This window comes from Ambystoma mexicanum, chromosome 14 (genome assembly GCF_040938575.1).
Source record: "Ambystoma mexicanum isolate Mex_15411 chromosome 14, UKY_AmexF1_1, whole genome shotgun sequence".
NCBI classification, from domain to species: Eukaryota; Metazoa; Chordata; class Amphibia; order Caudata; family Ambystomatidae; genus Ambystoma; species Ambystoma mexicanum.
Window position 1 is genome coordinate 170,466,815 of NC_090940.1, and position 14,616 is coordinate 170,481,430.

Consider the following 14,616-nt stretch of genomic DNA (forward strand, 5'->3'; position numbering starts at 1 on the left):
CCAGGGCAGTGCATCTTGTCAATAGGTCCCACAATTTCCGTCGATTATCACTGTCAAATGCGGATTTAAAGTCTATGAAAGTTATATAGACAGACAGATTATTTTTTATCTTAGCTCTAGATGTGCCTATTACGGTTAGGCAGAAATGCAGCCCATGCTTCTTATCTCCTCCTGCAGACTTCAGTATTGAGTTGAGCTTTCCGCCTGGGAATGTTTTCCAGGCCATTTGCTACAGCTTCCTGCCATTTTCTGCCAGGGTCTACCGCCTTGTGGCAGTAGCGGATGTCGATGAGGAGTAGTGGTACACTGCCTCATCTGCTACTAGGTCCGTCCTGGGTCACCTCCAGCTCCATCCTTGTGTGACGTTTGTTGTGGTTGAGACACCCTTCCTTTGTCCATCGAGCAGCTGGAGCCTCTATTCACAGGTTCCTTATTCTTCCTTCCTGGTATTTTTACTGCTGGCTCGAGATGCTCTGCCGAAGGAATGCACTTTGTTCTCTGTTTCTGATGTTGGGGAGGGGGTCCTTGTTGGCAATGTGTTGATGACCCTGAGTACCTGCTCAAATAAACCTCACCAAGAAAGGAAGACTGTACTTTTCTGGGTTGTTTGGGGCTGTAAAGTCTTTTTTCGGAAACTGCCATTATGAGTACTTGCCTATGGGTTCTGGGTAGGTCTATTATTCGAGATACGCACCCTTACGGGGTTCCTATGTTCCGGGTTCAAGAGTCTCTACAAGCAAATCTCTACCTCATTTCCCATCGACTAACATTGGGGGTCTTCCTGCTATGTGGCACCTTGTGCTGAGACTTCTTGTTCTTCAACCGGCTTCCGGATCTCTTCATTGGGATCTCCTCTGGTCCTACCTGGGGTTGATTGCCTTCAAATATACCCACTGACTGCTATGAACTTCCTACTTACCCTGGAACACAATTTAAAAGACTTTGGAGGTACTTAACTGTCCCAGCCAATTTACCTGTACCCACAAGGGGTTGAGAGTTTTCTACACCAGGAAATGTGTTTGTAGGATGTGCCACTGATTGTACATGCATTTCTAAATTCAAGCTCTCCACTTTCCAAACTGTGAATGTATTTTTACACTGTAGCAATTTGGTGATGGTGTTACTTTTTGTTCATGATGTGTATTGCACAGGTAATTGTTTCAATAATGTATCCTGATTTTTGGGGGTCTATGGCTGTGTGTAAGAATTGTTTCTACCCTCTTAATAATTATAATGTGTACATTTGCATTATTTAGAGATTATGCCCTAGTGGGCCAAGAATAATGTGCCATGTCACTGTTGGTCTTGGTGATCTTTATGACTTTTTCCTGAGTGGTAAAATGCCTGGTTCCCTCTTCTCCCTCCTCCCCCTTTGTCTGTATGTGTTGTGTACTTATCACCAGATATAGGGCCTACGATATATATATATTATTTTTTTAAATAATTTTTTTTTATTTATTGATGATGTTGAAATAAATCAACTTTTCAATATATACGATTTATAGAAAGAGTGCCTTTTCCTTAGGACACTATATCCTGTGCAGGCATTAAGGATTTTGAAATTTTTTTTGTTGGCTAGTTTTCTTTTTCTCCACCCTGTCACTATATGTTTTGTGCCCTTCCGTGATAGTGAACCCACATTAAAGTTGAACTGTGAGAAGAGTACTCAGAGACCTTACTAATATAGCAATAATCCCACGTTCTGCTGGCTTCACTGGCTGGTAATAGCCTGGGGCCCAAGTTTCACTCGTGCCTTAACACCGGGTCCTGGTGAAGTTACCAAGCCAGTGATGCCCACAGGATTATTGTTATTAGCACCCTGAGTCAAACGCTTGTGGTGCTAATAGCAATGGAATAAAAAAACCTGTCCACGCTGCTTCCTTCGAAGCAGTAGCCTGGGAGAGTCAGGGTTACCATAGAAATGGAAGGTGGTGCTCCGCTCGGAGCCCCTCTTTCACATACATGGCTTACCAGGAAGCCAAGGTGACTGAGCAAAGTGAGGGAACCAGGCAGAGGAGCCCATTTAAGTGAAGTTGGATTGGGGGGGAGTGAAGGGCTGGATTTGGGGTGGGAGGAAGGGGAGGTGGTAAAAACCATAGCAACAAGGGAGGATGGGTGCGCAGAGCAATCGGGATACTCCGAACCCAAGTTTGCATCAGTAGATTCAGCCGGGTTTGGAGCAACCAGATCGGCTCCCACACACGCTGAGCGTGCTAATATAGTGTTTTAATACCATCTATTACGTGTAAGCACTTATTTCAACTAATAGAGATCCATGTGGGCAACACAATAAATGTATATATTATTCAGTGAGTTTGTGGACTAACAGTACCTCTGTGATGGCCTACTCCTTCATGAGACTTGAGGTTTGTCGCTCTGCCATCCAGAAACTGCCTTTACACAAGCTTTTGCATTAACAATGCTTAATCCCCTGCAACATGCTTTGTATACATAGTTGAATGTTGCAAACACCACATCAACTCAGGAGTGGTTTCACATAACTTCTCTGCATGGTACAAGTTACTTATATGTAACTCTTGTTCTTCAGCATGGGTCTTGCATGGATTCACATGCTCATGAATATTTCCAATCGTCAGGCTGGGAATCCTCGGTAAAAAGAAAGCAGTTAAGCTTTAAACTTAAAGACTGCTAGTCTCCTCTATAGCCTATCAATGTCCTTTGGGTCACACTGCCCCCAGTCAAAGACAATCGCACTCCTAAACTCCACCCCTGGTGACCATCTTCAGATTTGGTAGCGCACGTAAAGTGGCACTACGAACCAAGAAGAGCCAGAGAGGGGAAGGAGGGAGGGTGCTGCATGTGAATCCATGCAAGACCCATGCTGGAGAACTAGTTACAGGTAAATTGTACCTTTCCAGCATGGGGTCTCGCATGGATTCACATGCTTATAAAAACGATTACACAGCAGTTCATATACACAACCACTGGAGGTGGCAAGGCTCACAGAAGCAATACACTTACCCATGGAACAGACTCACCTCAAACAAACGGGTTGCGTAGCACCGCTTGGACGCCCATGGACTCCTCCCTGGAATCCCTGTCGACCGAGAGAGAGGCATTGGTTGTGACTGTCGCCTGGTATGGATGGATCTGAAAGGGGGCTCCCTGAGTGAGGTGTGGACGAACTGACCACCATTGCAGGGCTTGACAGAATGCCAGAAATTATTGGAGTGGCCTCATTTGAAGCCTTCAGAAGGGGACCAGAGTGGTTCTATTGTCCCTTTGCGTAGCATGGCTTGAACCTCTTGTAGCAGCTGGGCCATGTGAAGTTCTTGTCGCGCGATAGGAGGAATGCAGGGGCACTTGTCTTGAAATTCTAAACCATGCCCCTGCTGAAGAACGTCCAGCACCCATCTGTCTGTGGAGATAGTTTGCCACTGATCGACAAAGTTGGATAGTTGGCCTTCCACTGGAGTGCAGAAGTGGGGGCACAGGTCCTGGGCCAGTTCAGGCCTGTTTTGGCATCTGTGTCCAGGATGGGGCAACAACAATGCTGGGTGCCAGTGCCGTAGGCTTCTGAATGACCCCCATAAGCCTCCTGGGTGGTGGAGCGGGAGGGCTGACGATAGGGGTTGGTGTAACCCTTGGACTATCTGGATATTCTCTCCTTCAGGGAACGAAAGGACGATCTTCTCTGCTGCAGGGTCTCCACCGAGCTTGGCCATCTCTGTGTTGGTCTTGATGGCCTGAAGAGCGTCATCGACCGCTTTACCAAAGAGGTTGTCCCTATCGAACGGAATTCAATGACTTTGGTCTGTACATCTGTGCAGAAATGTGTGGCCTTTAATTAGCCCTGGCACTGCAGAGCCACACCATTCCCCATCAAGCAGAAGCCGGAGGTGTGGTCGGAAGCTACTTCACCTTCCTGAAATAGGGCCAAGGCTGTAGCTTTTTTGTCATCAGGGAGGAGGTCAAGGATGGGCCCCAACTTGTACCACAGCCCCGTCATACCCTTACAGGATGGTGACAGCATTGGCGGCCTTGATGGTGGAAGCTTTTGTGGTGATGATGCACTTCCCTGCAGCATCCAGCTTCTTGCCTTCCTGGTCCGCAGGCCCCATGGATGAAGAAAAGGGGTTGGAGGAACTCTTCCTGGCGGAGGCCGATACCACTTAGTCTGGAGTGGGCAGAGACCTGAGGCACATGGGAGTTGTTAGGCAAGAATTGATGTAGTGACCCTGTGGGAGACTACACACCACTTGTCCTCTTGATAATAGATAACCCACCGTCGGTATAGGCCTGTACTACACAAGTTGGTAGAGTGACTGGCTTATCTCAAGAGTGGTAAATGTGAGCTGTCGAGCTGTAGCAATGAAATCCACCAATACAAGTATCCAAATAACACTTACACTCAAGGTTTACAGTTAAAATACTGATTTAACTGTCATTTTTAAATAAGCATTCTTTAAAAAGGGCAATGCATACAACACTCAAATATAGTTTAAATACTTTCACAGAATTAACAATAAACTAGTGGATAGTCTTTAGAGATGCTTCTTACACACTCCCTACACCCTGAGGTGACTTCACTAACTAGGACAGTAATTGCATTTATATATCACTAGTACACTTTGTAGATTCTGAGGTTTGCAGAAAGGAAAGGTTAAGGGAAGGAAAAGGGTTAAACAGGTTCTCAGCGCATGTGAGCACTATCTTCCAACGAAGTCTAGATAAAAGCGTATCCCATCCGTATTAGTTTAACACCAATGTATCACCTATGAGGGACAGTAAGTGCCAAAGGGAAATGGAATAGAAGAGTCTGCAGGGAGCCAGGACAGCCAAAGCCAATTGGAGCAAAGTCTATGGAGCTGAGGCACTTCTTAGATAGTAAATGTCTTGCACAAAGTTAGATAGTTTGTTGAAGAAAAATCACTGTAGGGGCATAAGCTGTTACACTTGTGAAGGTTAGAGCTGAAGTCAACTAGCAAAGCAGCTACTGCAAGTCTCAACTGAGAAGAGCAAGCTACAGACACTGAGGTATGTACCCCAAGTCAGAACAGTACCTTTTTTGGTTAGAATAATAGGATCCAGCTGGCTTCTGTGGTTTATAGTGATAAAATCGGAAAATAAAATCTCGAAAAAAAAGGTCGAAAAGAAAAAGTCAAATTTTTTTATTCGAAGTGGGGGGGGGGGGGGGGGGAGGGGGGGGGTTCCCCCCAAACCTCCCCCGTCATTTTTTTTTTACCCATTTTTTTTTAATCCCGGTCCCCAAAATAAATATATAATTTAAAAAAAAGAGTAATTCGACATTTTTTTTTCGACCTTATTGTCATTCGAGGTTTTTTTTTTGAGATTTTGACCGACCACCGGCTTCTGTCTGGTTGCAGCGATGCAGATCCTGTGTTCCTGGGCCTCAAGTCATGGGGACAAGAGGTAGGTGGTCTGGGGACTCCTGCGGCAGCAATTCGGAGGTCGGCGGAAGCTCCCAGCTCTTTTCGCATCAGCAGCAATTTGCGGTTTGAGCGCTGGGTAAACAGCACCACCGTGGATTTTGGATACCGGTTAGGCTTCCTTCACTCCTTGAGTCCTGCACTCTGGTGAGGGGACTAGAGCTCTGGTCATCCTGCTTCTGGAGGGTCCTTGGGAGACTCCTGGAGCTTCTGGCTTGATCACAGACATTGCACTCGACTACAGATTTCTCGACCCTTGGGACTCGGTTCCTGCAGCAGCAAAGAAGTAAAGCCAGTTGGGGAAGGTGTTCCAGCTGAGTTCGTCTAGGGGGTTAGTTGGTCCCACTAACCCAAGGGAAGAAGTCGTCCCTTCCGGAGCTTCTCTTGTCGATCAGAAAAAGGAGTTTCAGGACAGCAGCAGGGCTTCACTGGGCAGTTCAATGGTCCAGGAGGATGCAGCAAGATGTGTTCACAGTTTCTTTGTCGGGTTGACTCTGCCTCTAGTCCCAAACCCCTCACCTTTTAAGCAGGTTTCTGCCATTCATACACAGCCTAGCTGTCACTCAAACATCAGGGTGGGTGTCCTGCAAGGAAGAGCTGCAGAGGGGTAGGAGGGAGGATTCACATGTGAATCCATGCCAGATCCATGCTGGTAAGTAACTTGTTCCTTTCTCTAGCATGTGGTCTGGCATGGATTCACATACTCATGAATAAAGAATACATAGCAGTACAACATTACACAACCACAGGAGGTGGCAAGGCTCAACAGAAGTAAATCTTCTTACCTCCGGAACAAGCTCACCTTCAAGCGAACAGGTTGCGTAGCACTGCTTAGCCGTCCCTGGGCTCCTCTCTGGAATCCCTGTTGATGCAGAAGAATCTTGTGAAGGTGTGCGTGGACCTCCATGTAGCAGCCCTGCATATGTCCAGCAGGGGTACACCAGACAAGAACGCTGTCGTCGCAGCGATCGCTCTGGTGGAATGGGCTCTCGGAGGGCCGGGCAGCGGTCAGTTTGCCAACTGGTGACAGTGTGTGATGCAGCCAGAGAGCCACCTGGAGATGGAAGCCTTGGACAAGGTCTTCCCATGGTTCACAGGACCAAAGTTCATGAATAGTTGAGACGTCTTCCAGAAACTCTTTGTGAGTGCCACATAGTGGCATGAAGGAGGGGTGCATCCGCAGCACCACCCTCGTGTTGTGAAAAGTCAGATAAGGCTGTTTGCAGGAAAGGGCCTGGATCTCACCTACCCTCCTGGCAGAGGTGATGCCCGAGAGAAAAGCAGTCTTCCACGAAAGTAACTTGAGAGGGGCCTGATGCATAGGCTCGAAGGGAGCCCCCATGAGCCTCGTCAGCACCACGTTGAGTTCACACGCCGGTGCAGGGGCCCTTCACCGGTGGGAACGATCGAAACAGTCCTTTGAGGAACTCCGTGATGAGGCGGTGGGCCCAAAGAGTCCTGGAGACCTGGTGTAGCGGGAGATAGCCGCAGGATGCAGCTTGATAAAGGCATGCGCCAGTCCCGCCTTGGCCAAGGACAACAAGTATGGAAGAATCTGCGTGGCTGTGACCCTTAGAGGGTTGATCTTCTGCGACCGGCACCACGTGGCGAAACGCTTCCACTTGTCGACAAAGCTCTGGCAAGGACCTCCCTACAGTCCGCCAGCAACATGTACCCTGCGAACTCTAAGGCTGAAGGAGCCAAGCCCACAGGTTCAGTGATCCTGTGTCATGATGCAGGATTGCGCCTCCTTCTCTAGTGAGCAGATCCGCGACCACTGGCAGATTGACCGGAGGGGACGTTGACAGGCTGAGAAGGTCCGGGTACCAAATCTGCATCAGCACAGATTGAGTTGTTTGATGACTCGCAGCAAGAGAGGTAGTGGAGGGAACGCATACAGGAACAGGTCTTCCCACAGGAAGGAAAATGCGTCCCCCATGCTCCTCAGCTGGTGGAACCTGCTGGTGAATTCCTGGCATTTGGAATTTGTTGCTGTCGCAAACAGATCGATCTGGGTTCTGCCCCATCTGAGGAAGAGGCTGTCAACTTGATCCTGTCGAAGCTCCCACCTCGTGGCAAGAGCACAGTTCCCTGCTGAGTGAGTCGGGGATGGTGTTCTTGACCCCCGCCAGGTGGAAAGGAATGAGAAACATTTCCTGGGCGACAGCCCAGTGCCACAAGTCTTGCGCCTCTCTGGAGAGCGCTGGGGATCTGGTTCCCCCTTGCTTCCTGATGTAGAACATCGTGGTGGTATTGTCCGTGAAGACCCTCACCACCTTGCCCTTGAGGGTTGGGAGGAACGACTTGAGGGCCCATAACACCGCCCGCAGCTCCAGGACATTGATGTGGAGATCCCTCTCCTCCGGTAGCCACAGGCCTCTGACATGGAGACGTCCAGTGTGGGCTCCCCAGCCCTCCAGGGAAGTGTCTGTGTTGACTGTCTCCTGGTATGGGGGGGCTCTGGAAATCCGTGCTCCCGGCGATGTTGGAGCGCACACCCCACCACCTTATCGCTCGACGGAATTCCTCGTTGAGAACAATCTTGTCTGCGAATTCCTGAAGGGGTTGCATCCAGAACCTGCAGAGTCGGATCAAGTAAATGCATGATGACATAATGCCGAGCAGCGACTTGATGATCCGCACTGTGGCGGCCTTCAGTGCCCACAGCCGTTACACCTTGTCCACCATGGCCGCTATCCTCTCTTCCAAAGGGGCTGCCAAGCATGAGACCTTGTTAAGCCTGGCCCCAGGAACAGCACGTTCTGCGATATTATCAAGCAGGACTTTGGATAGTTGACTGAGATCCCCAGATCCATCAGCAGCCAGACAGTCCTCTCTGTGTGTTCGACATCTACTTCCTTCGACTTGGCACAGATGAGCCAGTCGTCGAGGTACGGGTACACATGTATCCTTTGTAGACGCAGTTGGGCCGCCACTGGCGCTAGGCACTTTGTGAACACCCTGGGAGGGGACTTCAGTCCGAAGGGAAGGGCCTTGAACTGGTAATGCCTTCCCCTGTACCACGAAGTGCAGGAAATTCCAATGTGTCTCGTGAATGGGGATATGGAAGTATGCGTCCTCCAGATCCAGCGACGACAAAAAGTCTCCTTCCTCCAGTTGGCCGAGCACGTGCTGCAATGTGACCATCTTGAATTTTTGGGAATTGAGGTATTTGTTGAGACGCCGCTGGTCTAGAATGAGCCTCCAGCCCCCAGTCTTCTTTACCAAGAAGTATCTTGAGTAGACTCAAGAGCCCCGGATTCGCTTTGGAAGCAGCTCTATCGTCCCCTTTTTTAACCTGGCCCGTACTTCCTGCAAGAGCTGAGGGATGTGCTGCTCCTGCCGGGCCACCGGTGGTATCCGCGGACAATTCTGCTGGAGCTCTAGAGTGCGTCCGTGTGCGAGTGCATTCAGCACCCATCGGTCGGTGGAGATCTTTTCCCACTCGCTGACAAAGCCTGCCAGCCGGCCTCCCACTGGGGTGCAAGCCCGACGTCCCGGCCGGTTCAATCTTGCTTTGAGGCCTGCGTGCCACATTGGGAGTAACGATCACCTCCGAAAGTCTTGGAACGGCCCCTGTAGGCCTCCTGGGTCGTGGAACGGGAGGGCTGGCAGTACGAAGATGATCCCCCGCCGAAACCCTTAGACGACCTGCCGGAATTCCCTCCTGAGGCACGAAAGGAAAGACGATGTTGCTGAAGCGTGCCAAGAGCCCTGGTCGTCTCTGTGTCAGTCTTAATGGCTTGCAATGATTTTGTCGACGGCCTTCCCAAAGAGGTTGTCCCCGTCGAAGGGCATGTCCAGAAACCTTGTCTGGACTTCCGCCGAAAGTTGGCTTTCAACCAGCCACGATGACTGAGGCAGACACTGTTCCCCATCTGTCGGAACCCTCTGTCCCCGATGTCCAGGGCCACAGTGATGGCATGGTACGATGCCACCTCACACTCCAGGAGGATCTCAAGTGGCTCGACCCGTTTGTCATCGGGGAAATATTCCAGCAGTGGAGCCATCTTATACCACAGCTCCATGTCGTATCTGGTCAGGATCGCAAGTGCATTCGCTGCCTTGAATGTCGTCGTCGAGTAGATCACTTTCCTACCCGTGGCATCCAACTTCTTCCTCTCGCTGTCCGGGGGAATGGAGGCCAAACATGAGGGATTAGAAGACTTCTTCCTCGCAGCCGGCAAGACTACTGGGTCTGCCCCTCTTCGCCAGAGCTGGGTTTCTCAAACCGCACCATGCCTTCATCCCAAACGTCACCAAGGAGAGGCACCACTAGAATGGTCTTCCTCTTGGCCTCACGGTGTTGGTAAAGGAAATCTTCCTTCTTGGTCTCTTCTGGCGTCAGCTGGAAGAGCTCAAACATGTGGGCGACAATGGCATGGAACAACCCCACTTCGTCTGGGGGAGAAGCCCTCGGCAGCAGAGAAACGCTGTTGTCGTCCGTGTTCGTAGTCGCCATGTCCGTCCCCGTATCCCTAGGTGGGCAGGGCATGTGCGGCGGTTGATGAGGCGGCGTAGGTTGCTGTTTTTTCTTCTTTGCCGGCGGCGGGCCCAGTGCCACTGGTGCCGTCGGCATCCTCTTCTGGATCTCCAACACCAGTGTGTGGAGAGTTGAAACGATGTCCAGCGATACGTCCCTCAGCGGTGTCGGGGGAGAGCGGGTAGGGTTGCTGGGCCCAGTGCCCACGTCGTCGTCACCCTCTGCGTTTCCGCCATCGTTCCACACATCCTCTGGGACCGTATGAACGGACGCCAGGTGCTCCTCGTCCTAGGAGGAAAAATCTGTGCCCTGGAGCACGGTTGAGGCCTCGACCCCCCCCCCCTTTTTGCTTCCTGAGGGGTCGGTCATGGGCTTAGGGCTGGCATCTTCGCCAGCGTTTCCTCCACCGGCTAGGCCGAGGCCTCCCACCCCGGGGGTAGGGACACTCTGGGCGCCGTTGGGGTCGAGAGCGCAGTCGCCATAAGTTCTATCGTCGAGGATGACTTTGCCTGGACCACCTGGGCCTTCAGGGCAGGTTGGACACCATACCCTCCACCTTGGTGTTCTCTGGCTTCTCCCCCACAACTTCCCTGTGTTAGCCGATTTCCTCTTTGAGGAAGAGCTGGAGCAAAGACTGATAGAGATGAAGATGACCGTGCCCTGCTCGCCGTGGGAAGCGCTTGTCCAGCAACTGCTACAGAAACTGACTTGCAGTGCTTGGCCTCATCTTGGGGGCCCCCACAGATAGAGCGCCCTCAAAGAACTTAAAAGCCTGCTTCTTGGACCGGTCGGTCCTTGGTGAGCCAAGCCCTTGCTTGCTGCATGGGGTAGAGGCCTTGGCATTGAGCCACGATGTCAACCTACTGTGACAATCCGCTTCCTTGTAGTCTGGATGGAGACGGTAGAGGCACTGTGAGTGTTTGTCCTCCACAAACACGTTCCTCAAGCCGCAGCTGAGCTTGAAGAGGGAGCCTCCCTCCTCCTTCTTCTAGAACATGCTTTACGTGCTGTGTAGGCCCAATGGCCTTCGGGAATCTTCAATGAAACTCTTGACGATTCTTGCCCTTGAGGGGCGTTGAAACCTCTGACAAACAGATCCCTGCTTGCCGATCAAAGAGACGAAAGAGCACACAGGCTCTATTTGACAAAAATAGAAACCGTTTTACCAAAAAACACGAGGACTCCCAACACTTGAATGTACGGTAAAAATCTGAAGATGGCTGCCAGAGGAGGTTATTAGGGAGAGGGCAGTCATTGGCTGTGGGCAGTATGACCCAGAGCTCAGTGATTGGTTTGTAGGAGAAAGACAGTTTGTAAGTAAACGTTTCTTTCTTTTACAGAGGATTCCCAGCCTGACGACAGGGAATAATCATAAGCATGTGAATCCATGCCAGAACCCATGCTGGAGAAGCTTTCTTCCCATGACATCTAACTTCTTTCCCTCGCTGTCTGGAGGGACTGAGGATGAGGAAGAAGTGTTCGACTACCTTTTCCTCGCGGTCACCAAAACCACGGAGTCCGGCGATGGTTGTGACCATAGGCACTTGGGTGTGGATTCCTGCACCCAGTACCTTTTTCTCCAGCCTATTCCCCTTGGCAGGGGTTCTTCAAAAGGGTCAGGCCCTCCATACGCACGTCGCCCAGAAGGGGTACCACCATGATGGTCTTCCTTTTGGCCTTGCGCCTCTGGTACAGGAAACCCTCCTTCTTGGTCTCCTCGGGCGTAAGCTGCAAAAGCTCGGAAGCTTTGGCGACCATGGAATTGAACGACCCCACCTCGTTCGGTGGGGACGCCCTAAGCTGCGGAGATCCACCTGCCGTGACAATGTCGTCATCCGTTGTCGCTGTGGCTGTGTCCGTCCCCGTGTCCTGGTCCACAGTGGGAGGGCACCCAACGCGAATATGGAGGCTGATATGGGGGCATCACTTCTTAGCAGGAGGCTGATCGGGGGCCGCAGGAACCAGGCCATGTGACATCCTTTTTTGGTTTTTAGACACCAAAGTGTGCAGGGTCGATAGGATGTCCAGGGATACATTCCTCGGTGGAGCAGGTGAGATCGGAACACTAGGGCCTGTGCCATCGCCGTTACCGCCGACCACCTCCACATCCTCGTGGACGTGTGCAGGGACTTCAGGTCCTGGTCGTCTGTGGATGAAATTTACATGGCCTGGGGTACACCCTGGGGCTGGTCTGGGACTTCCTCGGCCCCCACCCCCTTTTGGACCCTGAGGGGTTTGAGCCATGCTCAGACAGCATCCTCTTCTCTGGTGTGCCAGCGGGCTTTGCCACCGTCACAGTAGAGGCTTTGTACCTCGGAGGCAGGGACACCTTGGACGCAGTAGGGGTTACCCTTCACGGCGTCAGCCCCTTTTCGCCTTCGTGAGAGCAGCCGCCACCAGCTCAATCATCGACAAAGACTTCTCCTGCGCCGCTTGGGCTTTCATGGGCAGGTCAGCCGCCTTTTTCTCAGCCCATGGCTTCTCCCGCAGCTTAGCCGGGTTGGGCGATTTCCTTTTCGAGGAGGAGCTTGATCGGCTGGTCCTGGGTGAGGCATAACCCTGCTCGGAAACATCTGGCAGAGGCCTTCGCCTTCAGCCATGCCACCAGTCGACTGTATCGATCCTTCATCGTTTTCTTGGAGAAGCCGGGGTATATCTCGCACTCTCCCTCCTTGTGGTCTGGGGGAAGACAGTGGAGGCATTGGAGGTGTTTGTCCTCTACATGTATATGTAAAATGATGCTGTAAATGGAATATGGGCTATTCCCAAGAAAATATACTCGCAATATAACAAACTGTACCTTGAAAAAGCATGATTAAGGGTGAAACATATGCACATGCCTCCTAGCGGAGATTTATGGCCCTTATGTTCAAATGTATACATCCGACAACTTGACAGGATTATTTAAAAATAACTTTACGACAATAAAGAATACTTTTGATTCTAAAATCAATCACATTGACTTATTTGGTAGATACAAATAACCTAGCAAACCATACACAAAGGCTTCTATAGAAACCACGCTTCTGATCTATGCTTTCACTGGCTGGCTAGTGAACACCAGTCTCTATGAAGCCTATGCAGCAAAGGCTCGGTTTGTTTTGAAGATAACAAACTTACTAGTTTTTATTATTAAATTCTTCAACCAACCAATACAAGTAGAGAGCACTAACTAATATTCCCTATTCCTCACTTGTGGCTCATCAATTAATGTAAAAAAGCAAATAATTTCTTAAAGCAAACTAATCAAATTTCAAATCCTTGAATAAAGTATCAGAAAAAGTACGCTTTCCCTGTGATAGGATGCTATTTTAATATAAATGGTGACAAGCAAGAGCTTCTAAAAAACACATGCTAAATGATTCTCCTTCCTTGACAAGAGCTATTCTAAGGAGGGCAAGTAATTCTTAACATCCGAAAACAGGAGGGTACACTTTTACTTACCCAGCAACGATAATTCTGTAAAAGGTTCAGGCGTACAGCTTGGATACTGCCATCATAGCAACCAGTGTAGATCTGTAACAGAATATACAGTCACACCCACTTGTCAACTTAGCAACACCCCAAATATGTTCTGCATTGGTCAATGCCTTTCTATGAACTTTAACTTTACACCGTTCTTTTAACCCAAATCATGTAAGCTGCCCTCCTTGGTGAATCTAAAGAAAGCGACATATTAGCTGAAGGCCAAAACAGTGCATAATGTCCCCCTGGCTGCACAAGATAACAAGGACCGCTTCCCTTAACACACTGGGAAAAATATTTTTATTCAACAAACCTGTAATACATTATTATTAGTACAAATCAGATTACATCTTGTCACTGTCAAACATTTGGGGCACTTACAAGGTAATATCTATCCTTTCAGTTCTACGTCTTTACCACAAACCAAAATGCAATGTACAACCCTGATCATGGAATGCCTTGATATATTTTCCATAAATTTAACAAGGAGAGAAAAATTACCATGCTCTTATGGATGGCCATGCACATGATCATGTCCGTGTGTCCTCCGTACACTTGCAAACGGTCATGCGACTGGAGTCAGAAATTGAGAATATGACAAATGAGAGAAAAGTTATGTTTAACCATAGTTACCTTGCTCGTATATTGAATTGGCAAGCAACATTTAACCATTGCACACATTTATTAGCAAAGACCAAAAACTAGCAGATTAACTGGGTTAAAACCACCCCTAAATAACACTATCCGGTAAGAGGGAGTCATAGTACATAGTACTGCCTAAGACGTTTTGGCATTTTAGGTCAGTTATTACAGTTAAAAACCAGCAGGCAAGCACCAGTTGCACACTGAGCACCAAGGAATCCCAGCTCTAATATATGCATCAAAACTAACAGGCAAATCCAACAGACAGGAGGGCTTTCCAGACACCAACTTCACTCATGACATATAAAATAAAGTTACGTGTCATACTGTGAACAACAGGCTCAATTAGCCCTCAGTTTTTCATGTATGTGTGGGTGGCAGGAATGGCCGTCTGTAGAAATCCCGAATGTAGGATGAATATGGGGGCCGGGAGAGTGTGTGTGCATGGTTGTACCACTAGGGGAGTTCCCACTGACCTGGTGTACCAAGTATGAGTAGTACTAAGAAACTATAATAGAAGTGTGTGAATCCCCAAGGACCCGCTCGCAAACTAGAACTGTGCTGCTCATTCTTATGGGGAAACTTGACTAGACCATAGGATTGTCAGTATATACT

The 14,616-nt window shown here is 49.6% G+C and overlaps 1 protein-coding gene across 2 annotated transcripts in view; it reads right to left on the minus strand.

Moving 5' to 3' along the window:
• The window catches only part of ZNF106 (zinc finger protein 106), a 693,205-nt gene that overhangs the window by 33,561 nt on the left and 645,028 nt on the right, over positions 1–14,616 (minus strand). For both annotated transcript variants that reach the window (XM_069638825.1, XM_069638826.1), the window contains 2 exons: positions 13,861–13,932; positions 13,339–13,410 (listed from right to left, as the gene is read on the minus strand). In XM_069638825.1, the coding sequence (XP_069494926.1) occupies positions 13,339–13,410; positions 13,861–13,932 (144 nt within the window). The remainder of the gene's footprint in view (positions 1–13,338; positions 13,411–13,860; positions 13,933–14,616) is intronic.